The sequence below is a fragment of the Purpureocillium takamizusanense genome, chromosome 10 (assembly GCF_022605165.1).
Source record: "Purpureocillium takamizusanense chromosome 10, complete sequence".
NCBI classification, from domain to species: Eukaryota; Fungi; Ascomycota; class Sordariomycetes; order Hypocreales; family Ophiocordycipitaceae; genus Purpureocillium; species Purpureocillium takamizusanense.
The window spans coordinates 1,196,502-1,213,474 of NC_063077.1; the positions used below are offsets into that span (position 1 = coordinate 1,196,502).

Genomic DNA, 16,973 nt, shown 5'->3' on the forward strand with positions numbered 1-16,973 from the left:
ATGTAGTCTCCCATGCTTGGCCACCTTCATCCTGACGCTGCATCAGGGACGCAGTCGTCCGGATCACATTCCTAGTCGTGTACGGGTTTCGGTATCTGCCCGTTTCACCAGCGTCCGCCAGCGTTTGTCGTGCTCTGGCTTCAGTCGCACGACTCAAGTCATTGAGCAGCAGCGCCCATCGTCTGCAGCCACAATCCGTTGTAGCACCGCCTAAGCTATGACGAAAGAGAAGGTATACCGATGGTGCCCGTGCTATTCTGTCCTTGTAGTTGTGTAAGTGGCATTGACTGCTTCAACGAAGTTGCGAGGACGCAAATAGGTGCCATATGCCGGGTTTTGATGGTGGGGGAGAGGGGAGGGGGGGGGGGGAAGGCTAGATTTAGTTAGTGCCTGCTTAGGCAGGAATGGAAGGTTCAGCCCATCAGTAGCGTCCGGGGGGGGTTTGGGTTCGGTGCCCGCAAACCCGCATTGGACCCTCCGCTAACGAGAGGGTTGGCATCGTTTTTGCCCCCTTCCACCTCAACCCCCTTTTGACGTGCGGTTTGTCGCTCGACACATGCTCGCGACAGCGTCGTCCAGCCTCAAACCGCGTCCCTCCCTCAAGCGAGCGAGCTACCGGGCGAAAGACAACCCCCCGACGCAGACGGTGAGCGAGCGACGGCTCGGGCGATGCCACTCGGGCGTCTTGGCCAGGCTGGCAACGGCGGCGCGCCCCAGGGCCAAGGCGGCACTTGAGACGGGTCTTGGCTTTGTCTTGCCTGCCTGCCCGCCTGCCTGCCTGCCTGCCATCGCGGGGACCCCTCAGTAGCCCAACCGGCGGGAACACTACCGACGACGACACAGCGGCAGCGACGAGGGTGGCGGATCGAGGACTCTGACCTGCATACGTGCACCCATACCCGTGTGCCTATCGAGCCGACGGGTCGGCCCAACCATGACACGCCACGAGCAGCACGAGAAGCAGCAGCAACTTGCCAGCGGCGGCAGAACGAACCGCGAGAGCTACCCGCCGCCGCTCTTCGTCGCCGAGCTCGACGCCGCGCCAATGCACGGCACCGTCCCGACGCCCGACGGCGGCCTCGCCTTTGAGATGCCGGGCGACTCGGCGACTCGGCGGAAGCAGGGCCTCACCCCCGAGCCGATCAAAAGACCGCCGCCGGCCGACGTGGATTCGGCCTCGGTGCAAGCGAACCCGTGGCCATTTTATCTCGAGGAAACTCCCGCGACCGCGGCGGCGCACAAGTCGGAACACAAGAATGACGACAAGGAGGCGGAAGGGTCCGCGGCGCGGGAGCCCGCAAATCCGTGGCCGTATCATGGCCCGTCAGGGGAGGGCGATGATGCACCCCGGGCGACAGTGTACCCGCAGGCGCTGACGCCTGGTCCGCGAGAGGCAGGCGATGGTGATGCCGATGCTGGAGACGAGGGGCAGCACGTGGCGGCTGGCGAGGCTGATGGCGTGGCATATCCGGCGCCGTTGAGGATATCGCGCCCGCAGGCGATGTCGCCCAAGTCGCCGACGGTGTACCAGCCCTACTCGCCGCCCCCTGAGCGCGAAAATGACGGCCCGGATGCGAATGTGCGTCCACCTGCGGCGTCCAAGGATGGGACGACAACGACACTCGCATACCGGCCGTATCAGCCGTCAGAGTCTCCGCCGCCGCCCCAGGGCGACCCTGGCCAACGCCCCCCGGCGCCCATGGGCGCGGCCCCGCATCACTTCTATATCTCACCGGAGACGAAGCCCGGATCGACGCCGTCTAGCCCCCGACCGCCCCAATCCACGACTCCTATCGCAGAACCAACCGTAGGAGCAGCAGCAGTCCAGGCCACGCAAAGCCAGGGCAAAACGGTTGAACCGCCTATGTACTCGCCTCAGCCACAGACGTCGAGTCCGCCTGCGCCGGCCAATGTGTCCTTGGCTGCTGTGCCGTCAGCCACATCGACATCGCTGTCGCCGGGTGCGGTCCAGAGCCAACAGGGGCCGGCGATGGGATCAGCTCTGCGACCGGCCTCTGCCTCGCCTCGCCCCCCGAGCGCGAGTATCCCGCCCAGCTCCGCCGCCTCCTCTACTTGGGCCTCTGCACCGCACTCTCCCCTCAACCCCCCATGGCCGGCGGTAGGTTCAGCGCCGCAGCAACCCATCTACGCCCCCCAGCCGTATTCCCACGACGCCCACGCCGCTCTCGCCTCTCCCGTGCCTGGCATGACACCCATCTCTCCCTTGCCGCAAGGTTATCCTCCTCATCCGATGCACTCGCCGTCCCCTGTCAACTCGACGTACAGCATCCCGCAGCAGACATACACTCCCACCACGTCCCCGCCGCTACCCTCACCACATCAGACTCAAGTCCCGGCAACTGCCGAACCACAACCGCAGAGACCGCCCTTCCATCAGGCCATGCCCGACCCAAGCATGCCTCAGCAGCACACCCCGCAGTCCCCTCCGCCGCCGTATCCGTACGGATCACCTGGTCCCGGGCCTCAGCCGATGCATCATCAACCATACATGCCGTCCCCGGGTCCTACGAATGGGCCTGGCGGCTATCCCTCTCCGTACGGACCGTTCCCGCCGTATAATCCTGCCGACGCAAAGCACCCACCCCCGCTGCCGCCTCGCCCCATGCCCGGGCCGTACGCCCCCATGGCGCCGATGCCCACGGGCTTCGGGTCCGGGCCTCCAGGCGCCGCCGCGTACCCACCGCCGCCCAAGACCATGTACCCTCCCAGGCCGCACCTGCCGCCGCCGCTGCCCCCGCGTAACGGGTCCGCCGGCGGCAGCCTGTTCAGCAGCGCGTCGGCCAAGAAGTGGCTCGACAAGACGAGCCAGGTGCTGGAGAGTAAGCTCGAAGCCGTGTTGCAGGGTCCGCCGGGCCCGCCTCACCGGCCGGCGTATACGGGCCAACCGCCGCCACAGCAGTACCACCAGTATCACCAACAGCAGCAGCAGCACGGCTCGAGGGGGCCGCCGGGGCCGCAGTACGGGTATGGACCCGGGGGACCGCCCGGCCCAGGTGGATACGCTGCCGGGCCGTGGGGACCGCCACCACCTGGGCCAGGGGGGCCGGCGCGGTACGCATGAGAGAGTCGCATTCGGAAGTGCATTGGAACAAGGAGACGATGGCACGCTCGTCGTATATGCGGTGTGCCGCCTCACATTCTATTTTCGGGGCAGTCTGCTGTCGGTGTACAGTCAGTCACACACGGGAGGTTCTCATGGGTGAGCGGGCTCGCGTAGGCTGGGCCATGCGGCGCACGAGCGTAGGGGACGGAAGGCGTGCTTCTTTCTCAGTGGTCATTGCATAGTCCCTGGCGTTGGTTTGCCGGATCGACGGCCTGCATATTAGGGGTATACCAGCCGCATCTATACTTGATATAATACAAGTGCTGTTTGCAACAAAGCTATTGACGTGAGCGGCCATCTAGAAGATTTTGTCGTGGCTGTTCCTCCTTACCACGGCCTTTTGTTCCCCAATCATACTTTGCGCAACCTCGCTGAAAGCCCCCAACGTGTCGGGGGTTGGAGAATATACCTCCACGACCCGGTCATGGACGACAGGCTATCGCCGGGAGGGTTACTTGCACACGACGCCCGTTACAAAACCATTCTCGTTGACGATAACATCGCATTTGCCAGTGCTCTCAGAGCACTGCGATGTTTCGGAAGAGGCAGGTTAGCTTTGAATCTTTGATAAGGGGGGAGGTGATAAGGACAGGGAGGGCCTCTTTTTGTTGCCGGGGAGGGAGGGGGCGGGCGCGTACGGGCGTACGATGCATATGTGTGTCCGTTTGTCTTTTGCAACAATAGGGGATGGATCCTGGCAACATGGTATTGATGAATAGGGCGTACCTGTGACTCTGAGGGGCAGGGGCGATCGACGACGTTGATGACTTTGTGCTGTGCCCCGTACATGTCTATCGAGCCAACGCGCTGGATCGCCTTGAAGTAACATTTCTGGTTGACGGCCAGGCAAAACTGTGTAATGGGGAGAAAGCGCAAGGCGTATTAGCTTAGTACCTTACTACCACCACTACCACCAGGTACTCTCTATTTTTCCAGCATTGCTGCCGTCTCGGGGGACATGTACTCCTAGGGCAACTCACTCCTTCTGTGTCGTGGACTTTACGCTTGCGGTCGCGCGCCGCGCCGAGGGCGGCGGCAAAGATGACGATGATGAAGCCGGACTTCATTGCCGAGGCGTGAGACGCGTTCCCGGGGAAAGGGGGGGGGGAGGGGTTTCGAATTGAGGCAGGCCGTTTTCTAGATGAAAGACAGTAGGATGTCTACTTTGATGTGTTCTTGGTTTTGTTTCATTCTTTCAACGGGACCTGGGGGCGGGGCAGAAAGGGGTCGGCGGCGGCCTGTATTTATTCTCCCAGTCTGGGGAGGGAGATGCGAAGCCGTAACGGAAACTCGTCATCGCCCGGAGGGCGGACGGGTTCGTGTGTGTGCGTGTGTGTGTGTACACGTGTGATCACGAACGACGGGTGCACATTGCGCAGTACGGCCCCCTTCCCCCATCCGTGCCAGTCGCAAGCAATGCGCCGTCATGAATTCGTTACGAAATCTACAACGCAACAAGGCGCTGATGCCTTGGCGCGCGGACAAAGAGGACCACAACAGAGGGGCCATCGGCGTCGTCACAGGATGGCTGAGCGCGGGCCCTTTGGCGGGCGTGTCACGGAAATACACAGCCTGGGGAGGAGGATATCGCCGCCGTTGTCGTTGTCGTCAATCTCGAGTGCTTTATACAAGTCCCGCACAGGCGGGTCCCTAGTCGAGCATCTCGGGAGACAGCCGGCCGGCCAACCAGCCATGATATATAAACCACTCGCCGCGTTCGGGACCAACCAACGCATGCATTCTATACACGTACAGAGTATGTACGTACGCAGTACTGGGCGCGGGGACAACACGGGAGGTGGAGGTCAAGTCGAAACAGGTTTTTTGGGCTACAGGAAGGGAAGCGAGGACAAATGGGCAAGGCGAGACGAGAGCCCCCCGAGGTCAGCTGAGGCGTTGGCAACTGCTGCTGGCGGGGAGAAGGGGGAGGGGCTTCGGGTTATTGAAGCGCGATATTAATGGGCGTAATGGCCCTGTCAGCCGTACGTGCCCTCCGTGCGAGGTGATGACAACGGCCGAGGCGCCTGGTTTTTCTTTTCCCTCACGGGCGATGAGGTGCCGAGTGGATAGGGAGGGAGGGAGGGAGGAGGCATCGAGCGATATTTGAACGGCGCTCGTCGGCGGAATACCGTGCCGTACGGGGTATACATAGATAGAATCGTACCTATAGTGCTGTTATTGTACATACATGCAAACGTGGCCGCCTGCTGCTCGGGAAGCATCCGAGATGATGGGCCTTTGCTTCTGCATGCGTCGTCTCAGGCCGATGGGATGGGCGATGATGCTGCTGCTGGCTGATGATGATGAACTGGGCCGGGGATGTTGCTCCGGACGGGTGACGGGCAGGGATGATCGTCAGCAGCATCAGGCAAGGCGCCCCCCGTGTGTGGACGGAATGCAACCACCACTTTCCTCCCCCCAAGAAGGCTCTGGATGGATGGTGAAGGAGGTGTGGTGATGGGTGATGGTGGTGATGATGGGTGGTGGTATACTGTACTTATTAGCAGCCATTCATAGTGGAAAGCACCACGGATGCACTGCACGACGGAAGCAAGTCCAACAGCCAGCCATGCCCAGCGTTGAACCCCTGCCTCATCAGCGAGTGGTTGGTGGCCGAGAGACGCAGGAGCCGCGCACGAATCGCGTGCAGTTGCTGGCAATACGTAGGTACGCACATACGGATAGATGCAACGCTGTTGTGGTGATATTATTAGTAGGACTGGAAGATGGGGCAGAGACGAAGAGATGAAGGACCGACCCCCGGCGCACGGGCGTTGATGCCTCCTGTCGGCTGGCTGACGGGGGGCCGGCTGCGTGCTGTGCGTGCGCTCGTGCAAGGGATTGGCCGCGAACCGTGAGTTGTGCCCGCGTTCTGCGACTTTGCCTCGCCTCGCCTCGCCTCGCCTCGCCTCGCGCGCGGACCTGGACCTGGAACTGGACCTGGACCTGCGATGGCTGGGCGGAGCGACTCTCAGCCCGCGTGAGGCGTGGCCACCGCACAACCCCATCAATTCATCTCCTCCCAACGAGCTGGCTGGCAGGCAGGCAGGCAGGCAGCATATTATACGTGCTAGGTACGGAGTACTAAGGCAAGTAAACGTGCCCCTGCCTACGTACGCCACAACCAGTAGCCGCCCCGGCCCGGCGTGGTGTCTCGTCTGGTGCCGAGACAGTGCCACGCAGCGGGGGGGGGAGGCCCGAACCAACAGACGCGGCGGCGGTATATGTACTACACCTCAGTACGTGATCGCGCGTCTGCCGCAGCTAGGAGATAAGAGACAGACAGACACACACGCGCGATCCCTCTCACCTGTTGTTGATGCCCGATCAGCAGAGAGGCAGGGAGGGCGGCGCGAGACACACGACGCGCGGGGGGCCTCTGGCGAGAGCCTACGCTTGATTAGGTCGGCGTCGGCCACACCGTCAGAGACGGGCGGCTCTTACGTTGCTCCACGTTGCAAACGGGGCCATGGATCAAATGCGCCCCCTTCCCCAGTAAATGATGGGGGCGGCGGCGGCGGCGGCGGCGGTCGTCGTTGTTTTGACTCTGCTCACGATGATTGTCTGGCTGGGAGGCTGGTGAGTGGCGGGGGGAGGATGGCGGTGAGGGCTACCATGTACTTCGTAACTAACGTATATGGCGGTCTGGTTTGCCTTGCCTCGCCTCGCCTCGCTCATTTGAATGAATGAACCACTCTGACTGACTGAGCAACTCGGTCGTGCGGATGTGGGCTGGGGACATTCATTGATTGTCTGATACTAAACGCAATCTCCGTACTGTCATCCGGTATCTGTGTACTCCGTAGGAGCCGCCGTGTTGGCCCGTCTTTTGCAGCAGCTGCGGCACCCGTACTACATTACGGTACGTACACATGGACGTGTGAGAGACGGGTGATGCGGGCATGAATTGCTCGACGCACAAGCGTCCATCCCGACGTTCCAGAACGGCGCAGAGGCATGAATTACGGGGGGAGGTTCGGCGCATGGTCCGGACCATCGGGACCCCCGCGGCCGGCAGGCCATCGGCGCCGTGCTGCGCAGTTCCGCGGCGCAGGGTTCACTGCCTCGGTACCGTGGCGCGGTGGGTAAGGGGCATAGATGTCGTGTAATTCAAGGATGGGAGGGGAGGGGAGGGGGAGCAACGCCGCTTTGCAATGGATTCCCCAACAACGTCCCTGTTGTGCCGATGGCGCGCGGTGGCATGAAGCAGGCGGCTACTTCGCTCATTACCTGCTAGTCAGCCATTCATTCAATCCATCAATCAGGGTTAAAAGCGGAAACCGTCGTCGAAAGGGCGAAGAGCAATGCCGAGGTGGCAAAGCCCGAGGAGCGAAAGGAGGAGGTACCTAATAATAAGCAAATCAGCAGGCCGTACCAAGCATGTACGTGCTGCAGCGAGTGAGAAACTTGGCCCGTCTCGACTCGGCCATCATCAGCAGGCGTGCATGCGTGCTTGGCCGGAGGAGGGCGTGTCATGTCTGCCGTACTGTAGCACAGCAGCCATCGCCGGCCCCATCTTGGCAATCTTGGCTCGTCTCACCCTGCGGGCGCCCTTGGGCCACTGCGGGCGGCTTGCACCAGTTCAACGGCAGGGCGGGCTGCCTGGCGACGGTGACGTTCCGTGACGACAGGACGGAGTAGGTGGGCGGTGGGTGGCAAAGGCAAAGGCAAAGGCAAAGGCGCGCGTGTCGTGTCGCAAAAGTCAAGTTCACTAACAACGTTAGTGCTTTCCATTGGTGCTGCCTGTCCGGGTCCGCCAAAACCCATTATGAGGGGGGCTTGGGAGGAAGTCATGCTGGGATTCCCCAGATCCGGTATCCGTGGCAAAGTCTCTTGCAACCAGTATGAATTTTCAAGTTTTTTTTCCCGGGCCGGACACTTTAGTCTTGTTCCAATTTATTGGCCTGGGTCGCCCGCCGACGACGACGACGGATAGATAGTATGTGGACTGTCGGTCGGTCGGTCAGTCGGACGACGTGGAGGGCGGTCAAGGACGAGGTGAGAAGCTGTCTCTGGCATTCCGTCATCGTCCCCTCAATCCAACCATCATGTGCTCCTCTCCCGAGCATGCAGCAGACCACGGCGCCCGGTGCTCGTGACTCGCCCAGGGCGTCCAACCTTGCCAGGAATATCACGAAACACGTGCCCTGCCTCGCTGCACATGAGCTGAGCGGCTGCAGCGGAGCGACGCAGCTGGGCCCAGCAAGTCGTTTGCAATGGTACTCTACTGTTGTACTTGGTCGTGCATGGGCTGGGATGACAAGGGCGCATTGATTGATGAGCATTTGATACGAAGTACATAGTAGGCATGATAACGGCACGCTATACTAATAAGTGACGTGACGTGCCGCGAGACCACGACTACAAGTGCTAGCTGATGCACTATCCGCGCCCTGGGTTGCCTCGCTCGTGGTTCGCCGAGGTAACGGACGAGTCAGTGGGCGGGCGTAACTACCTTAACTAGTCGGTATCCGAAGGCGACGGCTACGGCTGACTTGGGGGGGAAATGCGAGAGCGCGTTGCCGTCCGTGGTGGATGGTGACACGGCCGCCGCCAGATGGGGCCCGCTGTCTGAGCCACCGACTACCTAGGCATGTCCGGAGCAATGGAGCGTACTAGGTACCTAGGTAATCCCAGGTTCCCGTCTGCATCGAAGGCCCTTCCCGCCCGCTTCCATGAAGCTTCCTCGTTAGGCAACCCGGAGCGCGTCTTGACCTCCGCGCGCGCGTCAGCTTCGCCGGCCCGTCGCCCGTTTGACGCAACCCCAAAAGAGAGCACCCTGTACCCCGTTCGTCCGTCCGTATCGGGACCTCGTTTGAATAAAGGTACTAAGTAACTTGGTTGGCAGTAGTAAAGCCATTCGGTCCTCGGTAATTCTGGTAGAACCGGGGCCCGTATATGTGGCAACGCACGAATCGAATGCCTCAAGCAGGCATCAATCATAATGCCGCAGCGCTGTATCAGGCACTCACGAAAACCTTGAAATGGCGCGCCCGAGCCCCCAGAGAGACTGACTGACTGGTTCCGGTCCACTTTGGGCAGCGTTTTCAGGGTCGTTACGGCCCAGAGATGCGATGCCCAGCCAGCCAAGCCCGCACGCAGTGGCGTCCACGGCGGCGGATGGGATCCTGCCATGGATGATGACGGGTGGACGCATTGGATTGATGCCCTGGAATGCGCCCACTCCCGGCAAGTCGGGTGCTGGTGGTCGGGTCGGGTCCCATGAGGCACTCCATGCGCCCGCGCCGCACCGCAGCGGCAGCACGCTGAGGTGCGCTGCACAGCGCGCTGGCGTCCAGCCCGGGGGGGCATCCATGGATCCACGTCGTCGGCTGTAGCACTCCATCATCGTCGGGGCAGCCACTGCCTCCGCCGGCTTAGTACGTACCTGAGGTACCAGCCAGCTGGAGCCCCTGGAGACAATCTTAGTACCGACGAGATGGAGTCACAGCGCGCGCGCCCGTGCCACCCCGCCAGGTTCAACTGAGGCGGGTTGGCGAGTTCCCGTGTCCCCCTAGGTACCTACGGAGTAGATATGCCTAGGTTAACCTAGGTGGCATCAAGGATCGGTGGATCAAATCTCAATCCGAGCGAGGTCACAGGCGCTAGCCTCCGCGCCCGCCCGCCCGCCTGGTCCCGCCAAACAAACGGGCCTGGCCTCGCCTCTCACTGCAAGCGCCGGGCCAGAAGGTGAAGCCCAGGGCGGTGCCCTCGTCTCGTCCTGAATTGGTGGTTCCTTTTTGCCTGGGCTCCCATCTCTGGCGCCCGGCCCGAGCGCCTCCCTCCCTTGTGCGGCGCGCGCACTCAGTGACAGGCCCCCCCCTTCCACTCTCCCAGCCCTCCTTCGCCTCTTTCTCTCTCGCCTTCCCCGTCCTCTCTCCTCCTCCTCTCCTCTCCTCTCACCAAAACCATCCACCAACCCCACCCTCGCCTGACCCCGTCGTCACCCATCATCGCTCAAGGTCAATCCAACCGCCGAGCACAAAGACGCGCATTCCCACCGACCGCGTCTCTCTGCCAACAACAAACGTCCCGACTATCGATTTCTGAGCGTCCCTTGACGGCCTCAAAAAGCCGCCTCCCAAATTCGGTCGGTCAAACCAGCCGCCTGCGTTTTCGCTCTGACGGCCTGCACCCGCGTCGTCCACCCCCGTCCGTCCTCTTTCGTCACCGCCACCGGGTCAGAGGCTCTGCGCGCCCCCTCGGGTGTCCTGACCGCCTCCTCACCCACCGCACCGCGACAAGCGCACCACCTCGGTGCAGCAGGTACGTGCAGCCCAGTGCATCCAAAAATACCCGCCTTTGAACTGCCATGGCATGACGCCTGCCTCTCCTTCTCTCTCCCTCTCTCTTTGCTGCTTTTGCTCCTGTGGCGGCAGGGCTGCTCGTGCCTCCCTCTCCGCCGCCTGTTTCGTGGATGCCCAGCCGGCTGCAAATCGAGGCCCGACCCTTGTCAGCAGCAAGCAGCACCACCACAGCGCTTGTGGGCGGGCCCCGGCCACAGGCTTGCTGGGCCCCTTCTGCACCGAACTTCCCCCGGTGGCGCTGCAGCCCTTCAGAGACTGCACCCGCTCTCCACATCATGCCAACGCCCTTTGCTCTCTTCTGTCCTCTCCACCACCCTGCCTCCGCACAATCAATCAATCGCCCACGCCTTTTCCATTTCTCCTCTCGCCATCATCGACCACCACTGACCCCGAGCACAGCGTAAAAATAGGCGTGCACCCGATAATACTTGCCAGCGAGCTCGCTTCATCCCTCGCGGATCGAAGCACTCACGCCCGACCGCCAAGATGACTACCATGGTATGTTCGCCTAGCCTCCCTCCCCTCTCCCTGTGCATCCCTTCGTCGGGTCCATTTCGACGCCTCTGCCAAGAGCAGACGTTCGTTGCATGGCAACCCGACTCCTCGGTGCCGGGTATGGCGAGGAACCGGCTCTCGAAGCCAGAGACGCGGCGGCGGTGATGACTTTTGCGTGCCTGCCGTCGCTCGCACTCGTCGTTTGCCTCGTCCACGGCCACCCATCGTCACCAGTCATACCGCAGTCGGCACTTGTTCATCGGCATCCCGTTTGGAATTGACAACGCGATGCTAACTGTGCCGCACAGGATCTCCGCGTCGGTAACAAGTACCGTATCGGCCGCAAGATCGGTTCCGGCTCATTCGGCGACATCTACCTCGGCACCAACATCATCTCCGGTGAGGAGATTGCCATCAAGCTCGAGTCTGTCAAGGCCAAGCACCCTCAGCTGGAGTATGAGGCTCGCGTCTACAAGTCGCTCGCCGGCGGCGTCGGCATTCCCTTCGTCCGCTGGTTCGGCACCGAGTGTGACTACAACGCCATGGTTCTCGACCTCCTCGGCCCCAGCCTGGAGGACCTCTTCAACTTCTGCAACCGCAAGTTCTCGCTCAAGACGGTGCTCCTCCTCGCGGACCAGCTCATCTCCCGCATCGAGTACATCCACGCCAAGTCGTTCATCCACCGCGACATCAAGCCCGACAACTTCCTCATGGGCATCGGCAAGCGCGGCAATCAGGTCAACGTTATCGACTTTGGTCTTGCCAAGAAGTACCGCGACCCCAAGACGCACTTCCACATCCCCTACCGCGAGAACAAGAACTTGACCGGCACCGCTCGCTATGCCTCCATCAATACCCACCTCGGCGTTGAGCAGTCCCGCCGTGACGACATGGAGTCTCTTGGCTACGTCATGCTCTACTTCTGCCGTGGCTCTCTCCCCTGGCAGGGTCTCAAGGCGGCCACCAAGAAGCAAAAGTACGACCGCATCATGGAGAAGAAGATGACGACCCCCACCGAGGTGCTCTGCCGTGGCTTCCCCAACGAGTTTGCCATCTACCTCAACTACACCCGGTCCCTCCGCTTCGACGACAAGCCCGACTACAGCTACCTGCGCAAGATCTTCCGCGATCTCTTCGTCCGCGAGGGCTTCCAGTACGACTACGTCTTCGACTGGACCGTCTACAAGTACCAGAAGAACGCTCAGGCCATTGCCCAGGCCGCCGGCGCCGCCAATCCGGATGAGGACGACAAGGCCCGCGCCTCGCGCACCAACGCCGCCACGGCCGGCCAGAGCGGTGCCGCCAAGCCCAATGCGATCCCCAGCTCTCGCCGCAAGATGCTCGAACGCGGATCTGGTGCTGGCGTCGACACTCCGGATACCAACCGCGCCATTGGCGGCAGCGACAGGATGTGAGTGTCTGATCAGCCCAGCCCAAACCAACCGCATCCGTTTCCTTGTAAGGGATCATTTTTCCTCCGAGAGCGTTTGGTGTGCTTGAGAACCGCTGGCAATGAGGGAAAATGTGCTGACATCTATCGGCTGACTCAGTGGACGATAAACAGGCTTCGCTCTGCTTCAAAGGGAGCGAACTATGCCACTGGCAGCTACCGACCGAAATGAGTTTGTGAACTGGCCCCACCCCGCTCTCGTGCTTTGGCGCACGTCGGAAGGGCGGCCGAGACCTGGGGGAAACCGCCCTCCGCTGCATCATTGACAGGGCCTCGAGGCCGAGGTAGCCTGACCGTCGCCCGGCCACGAATCAAGGCCGACCTACGACGCAGGCATGCTTGCCTCTTGGCCCGCAGACTACACTCGATGCGACGGTTTTCCCTTGCGCGGTCGCAGCTATTTCTTTATTTCCTACGCATTGCTTCATCTCGTTCTTCGACTCTGGATGCATCTTATGGTTCACTTGACGCATGGCTCGGATGGCTCCGGACGGCACGGACAGGACGCGGCGGCAGGCTCTGCCTGCCCGTCGTCGACTGCCTTTTGTCTCACCCGGAACTTCATCTGAACGGCATGTCCGGTGACCGACCTCGGTTGGGCCACCGCGCAACCATGGGCGTGGCGAAGCCGCACACACGGGCGGCCGGCTTTACAGCTCATGGGCCGTTCAGACTTGACCCGCAGCCGCGAGTGCCCAGATGCAACTTGGGATTCCTGGAGGCGCCCGCACAAGACCTCCTCCTCCAGGCCCGACATCAGTCGTTGCGGTACAGCTGCGTTTCTCTGAGCAGGCTATTTTCTTTACTTTCATCGGCCTAATTATGCACGTCGAAACTCGCACTTGTTCGGACTCTTGATTTGGACTTGCCCCCGTCGGGGCCGGCTTCTGGGGAGGTTTTGGGGATGAGAAGCCGAAATCGAGCTCAGGGTGGCTGCGGAAGCCCCTCGGGGAACTTGTCTCAAATCTGGCAGCACGCGCCTACGGACACCCGAGTGGCCAAGCGACACGCGCCTGTCATCCGGGCGAGTTATCAGTCACGGTGGATTGGGAGTTTAGCCTAGACGTCCCCGCTTCGGTGGCGATGCTAGTCGTTGCTGAGGTGGCAGACCGTCTGTGGCAAGTCGGGTCGTTGGTCTCTGCACCCGAGCCGGCTGCCGCGTCAGTGCCTCGACTAGGGATGTTCGTCCCAGGCCCGCCGACAAGGGCAGGCTCATTTGTATCCACCTCTGCTGGTATGGCTGGAGTCGCAACGATCCCTCAACGGCCGAGGCGACGACCAGTCTGGAGCGGAGCACACGGCAAGGAGCATTCGTCAGGTAGTCTTTTTTAAATTGATTGTTCATGGCTTCGTCAAAATGTGTGCCAAGGCCCGTGCCAAGGACGATGGTGACGGTGCAAGTAGACATCTCGTGTAAGGCCGTTGGGCAGGCAGGCAGGCAGGCAGGCAGGCAGGCAGGCAGCCCCGGGAGCTGAACTGGCGCCGTGCAGGCACAGCCCGGATGGGTCGCGTGAGGCTTGGTTGGGTCACCCGTCACGCGGGGTGGCCCCGTCGGCGGTCGTAGGGGCGAGCTAGCATGGGGCACGAGAGTCAGCAGTGATGAAAGTGGACGAACTGGACGAGGCACCGTTCAGCCCGTCGCGGGGCATCGCAGACGGGGCTGGCAGGTATATAGCCGTGGCTGTGAAGCTATCACCAGCCGACGTGCGACATCGCTGCTCTGTCACCTCTGAACAGTTAGTTGGTCTGCCAGTTCCCAGCCCATCCGCCGTGCAATAGCCGGCGCCACAGCAAGCTTTGCCCCTCCCTGCTTGGCTTTGTGCTGTCCGCCTTGAGCTGCCCGTGCGAGCGTCGGGTGCTCTTTGTCCGCTTCAAGCACAACTGAGGTCAGCCACTGGGAAGCCACTGGTGGAGCGGCAAGCCCACTGACCGAGTGCAGCAACCCCCCCAAGAACCACGTTGACCCCTCCACCACCTCCACCACCACCGTGGACCGGAGACGGGATCCTCCAATCTACACCTCGAACTGCCGACCGCTCTTCTCGGCCATGACGACGTTGCTGCCCGTCGACCGCGACGACGAGCCGGACAGCGCTTCAACATCGAGCATGTCGCCCTCGACGCTCGACCTCTTGGTCCTCACGTTCAACTGCGCCAAGAACCTGATTAACCCGGGCGTCTTTGCCACACACCTGGCGTCGGCGTTTGGGCACAACGCGACGGAGTTGCCCGACTTGGTGGTCTTGTAAGCTGCCTGCTCCCGCGCCGTGACATCGTCTTTGTCCCCTTAGGCAATTGACGTGCTGACCATGGTCTCCATCAAAGCTCGCTGCAGGAGATTGCCCCTCTGAGCCAGGCTTTCATCGGCGACTACTTCCTCAACCCCTACGTGGCCCGGTTCGACGAGGCCATTAACCTAGCGGCGGCGCTGCAACAACAGCCGCAACAAGACGTGGTGTCGGTGACGCCGACAGAAGGGGGCACGAGCAACGAGAGACGGTACACGCTCGCACGGGCGCACAATGTCGGGTACACGGCGATCCTGCTGTTCGCGAGGGACCCCGCCCGCATTAGGGATCTGCAAGAGGCGGAGGTGGGCTTTGGCGCGGCAGAGATGGGCAACAAGGGCGCCGTCGGCCTGCGAGCGCTGTACGACGCCGGCAAGGAGGGCGACGAAGCGCAGACGACGGAGCTGACGTTTGTGGCGACGCACCTGGCCGCCATGGAGTGGAACCTGCCGCGGCGCAACGCCAACTGGGCGGCCATCATGAGGGGTCTGACGTTTGACAACCCGGAGGCGGTGGTGCAGCGGATGCGCGGCCGCGAGGGCACGTCGTCGTCGTCGTCGGCGGCGGCGGCGGCGGCGGCGGCGGGGAGCTCGTCCGAAGACGAGGCCGACGACGAAGGGCAAGGAGAGGAGTCGGAGCGGCACCGCCTGTTGCACGACCACCACCACCGACGACACCTCGAGCTGCAGCGGCAGCTGCACGACATCTCCGTCTTCAAGCCCTCGTCGCACCTGTTCGTGGCGGGGGACCTCAACTACCGCATCTCGACGGTGTCGCCGGAGCCCAACGCCGCCTTCCCGAGCCTCGACCCGGCGTCGGAGCACTACTACCCGACCTTCTTCCCGCTGGACCAGCTGACGCGCGAGCGCGCCGCGGGGCGGACCATGCATGGCCTGACGGAGCACGAGGTGCGCTTCCCGCCGACGTACAAGTACGACATCCAGGGCGGACACCACGACGGCGGCGACGATGAAGACGACGACGCCCCCGTGCCGTGGACGTTTGCGCCGCACCGGTACCCCAGCTGGACGGACCGCGTGCTGTACCTGGACCTCCCGCCGTGGGTCAAGACCGGCGACGGTGATGCGACGCCGCGGATGCGCGTCCGCGGGTACGATGCGCTGCCCGTGGTGCGCACCAGCGACCACCGCGCCGTGTTCCTGCGCGTCGACGTGCCGCTCATCCCGCCCTCGCGCCTCGCGCCACCCGAGACGCGGTCCCCGGTGAGGGGCAGCGAGGACAGTGCGGACGCGGACGCGACCGTGAGGGCGACGGACCCGCGCGTGCGCCTGCCCGTGGAGATTGACCCGGAGGCGTGGGAGCGGCGCAAGGCGGCGCGGCAGAAGGAGAAGCTGCTCGGCTGGAGCATGTTCCTCTGGAGCACGCGCGAGGGCGCGCTCGTGCTTGCGACGCTGCTGGTCGCCGGCGTGGGCGGGTACTGGATGTACAAGTGGGCGTAGGAGGGAGGGCGGTGCCGTTTCTACTTCCCTACGTCTCTCTTCCCCCCTCACTTGGCCGGTCGTGTTTGTCATCGTGGCTTTTTTTCTTTTTCCCGTCATCATGTTGGTTTTCCGGCGCTCCATATCTGCTACGCGCGCGGCTTTTCAGCGCGGTGCGTTTCGGCGCCGTCTTTTGCATTCAACCTGCGAGTTAGTTCTTTTTTGTTTCTGCCTCATGGCGGTCACGATGGAGTTCTCGATTGGAAAGACAGATGGCGAATGTGATGTGACGGGGGTGGAAGCGGTGTGTCTTTGTAATTCCCCCTTGTTTTTGTGGCGTCTACATGCTGGCTATAGCGTAGAGAGGAGAGAGAGGGACACGCACGCTGTCTAGAACGAAAGACGAGAAGGAGAAGAGGAGGCAGTTCGCACGAAGGGGAAACCACCGCGGAGGACGGTTATAATTGTAGAGTAGGCGAGCAGACAGACAGACAGACAGACGGGTCGTCTCACGTCCCAGGAGAGGAGTCTCGTCGGGGGGTTCAAGTTTAGTATTAGAGGAGAAGGGGGAGGGGATGAGCTACACATGAACGAAAGCATGGACTTGATACTCTTAGTTTGGGGGTAGAGGTCGGAGCGCAAACATGATAAGACGCCATGATGAGCATGATGAACGGGACGTAGTTCCCTACGTAGATAATGTAGAAGACTCCCCCCCCACCCCAAATCTCCCCTCGCCTCTTTCCAGATCTCGTTGCGGAATGCCGCGGACGCTCCTCGTGTTGATGATGTGATGATGAATGCGGCGCCGCGTCCCCCGCCCCCGCCACACAGGCGCACGCGCGCGCCCTTTCCGCTCTTCGCATCTCC

General features: G+C 62.1%; 3 protein-coding genes across 3 annotated transcripts; all 3 read left to right on the forward strand.

Annotated features, from left to right (window-relative positions):
- Window positions 1-517: 517 nt before the first annotated feature.
- Window positions 518-3,401, forward strand: JDV02_009877 (uncharacterized protein). Its single transcript, XM_047991570.1, has one exon. It carries the CDS (start codon window positions 935-937, stop codon window positions 3,080-3,082), a length of 2,148 nt encoding a protein of 715 aa, XP_047847582.1. The 5' UTR covers window positions 518-934; the 3' UTR covers window positions 3,083-3,401.
- A 7,516-nt stretch (window positions 3,402-10,917) lies between these two features.
- HRR25 (Non-specific serine/threonine protein kinase) lies at window positions 10,918-12,341 on the forward strand (the record flags this gene model as incomplete). Its single annotated transcript, XM_047991571.1, has 2 exons — window positions 10,918-10,929; window positions 11,235-12,341. 2 exons carry the CDS (start codon window positions 10,918-10,920, stop codon window positions 12,339-12,341), a joined length of 1,119 nt encoding a protein of 372 aa, XP_047847583.1.
- A 1,757-nt stretch (window positions 12,342-14,098) lies between these two features.
- Window positions 14,099-16,844, forward strand: JDV02_009879 (uncharacterized protein). The gene is made up of 3 exons (XM_047991572.1): window positions 14,099-14,262; window positions 14,316-14,621; window positions 14,702-16,844. The coding sequence occupies exons 2-3, from the start codon at window positions 14,425-14,427 to the stop codon at window positions 16,122-16,124; spliced, it is 1,620 nt and encodes a 539-aa protein (XP_047847584.1). The 5' UTR covers window positions 14,099-14,262; window positions 14,316-14,424; the 3' UTR covers window positions 16,125-16,844.
- The last annotated feature ends 129 nt before the right edge of the window (window positions 16,845-16,973 follow it).

Excerpts from the sequence above, each read along its gene's own strand:
- JDV02_009877 (XM_047991570.1), top strand. The coding sequence starts at position 935 with ATGACACGCCACGAGCAGCACGAGAAGCAGCAGCAACTTGCCAGCGGC.
- JDV02_009879 (XM_047991572.1), top strand. The coding sequence starts at position 14,425 with ATGACGACGTTGCTGCCCGTCGACCGCGACGACGAGCCGGACAGCGCT. Across the intron at positions 14,622-14,701 it reads TTGCCCGACTTGGTGGTCTT|CTCGCTGCAGGAGATTGCCC; the intron begins GTAAGCTGCCTG and ends TCTCCATCAAAG.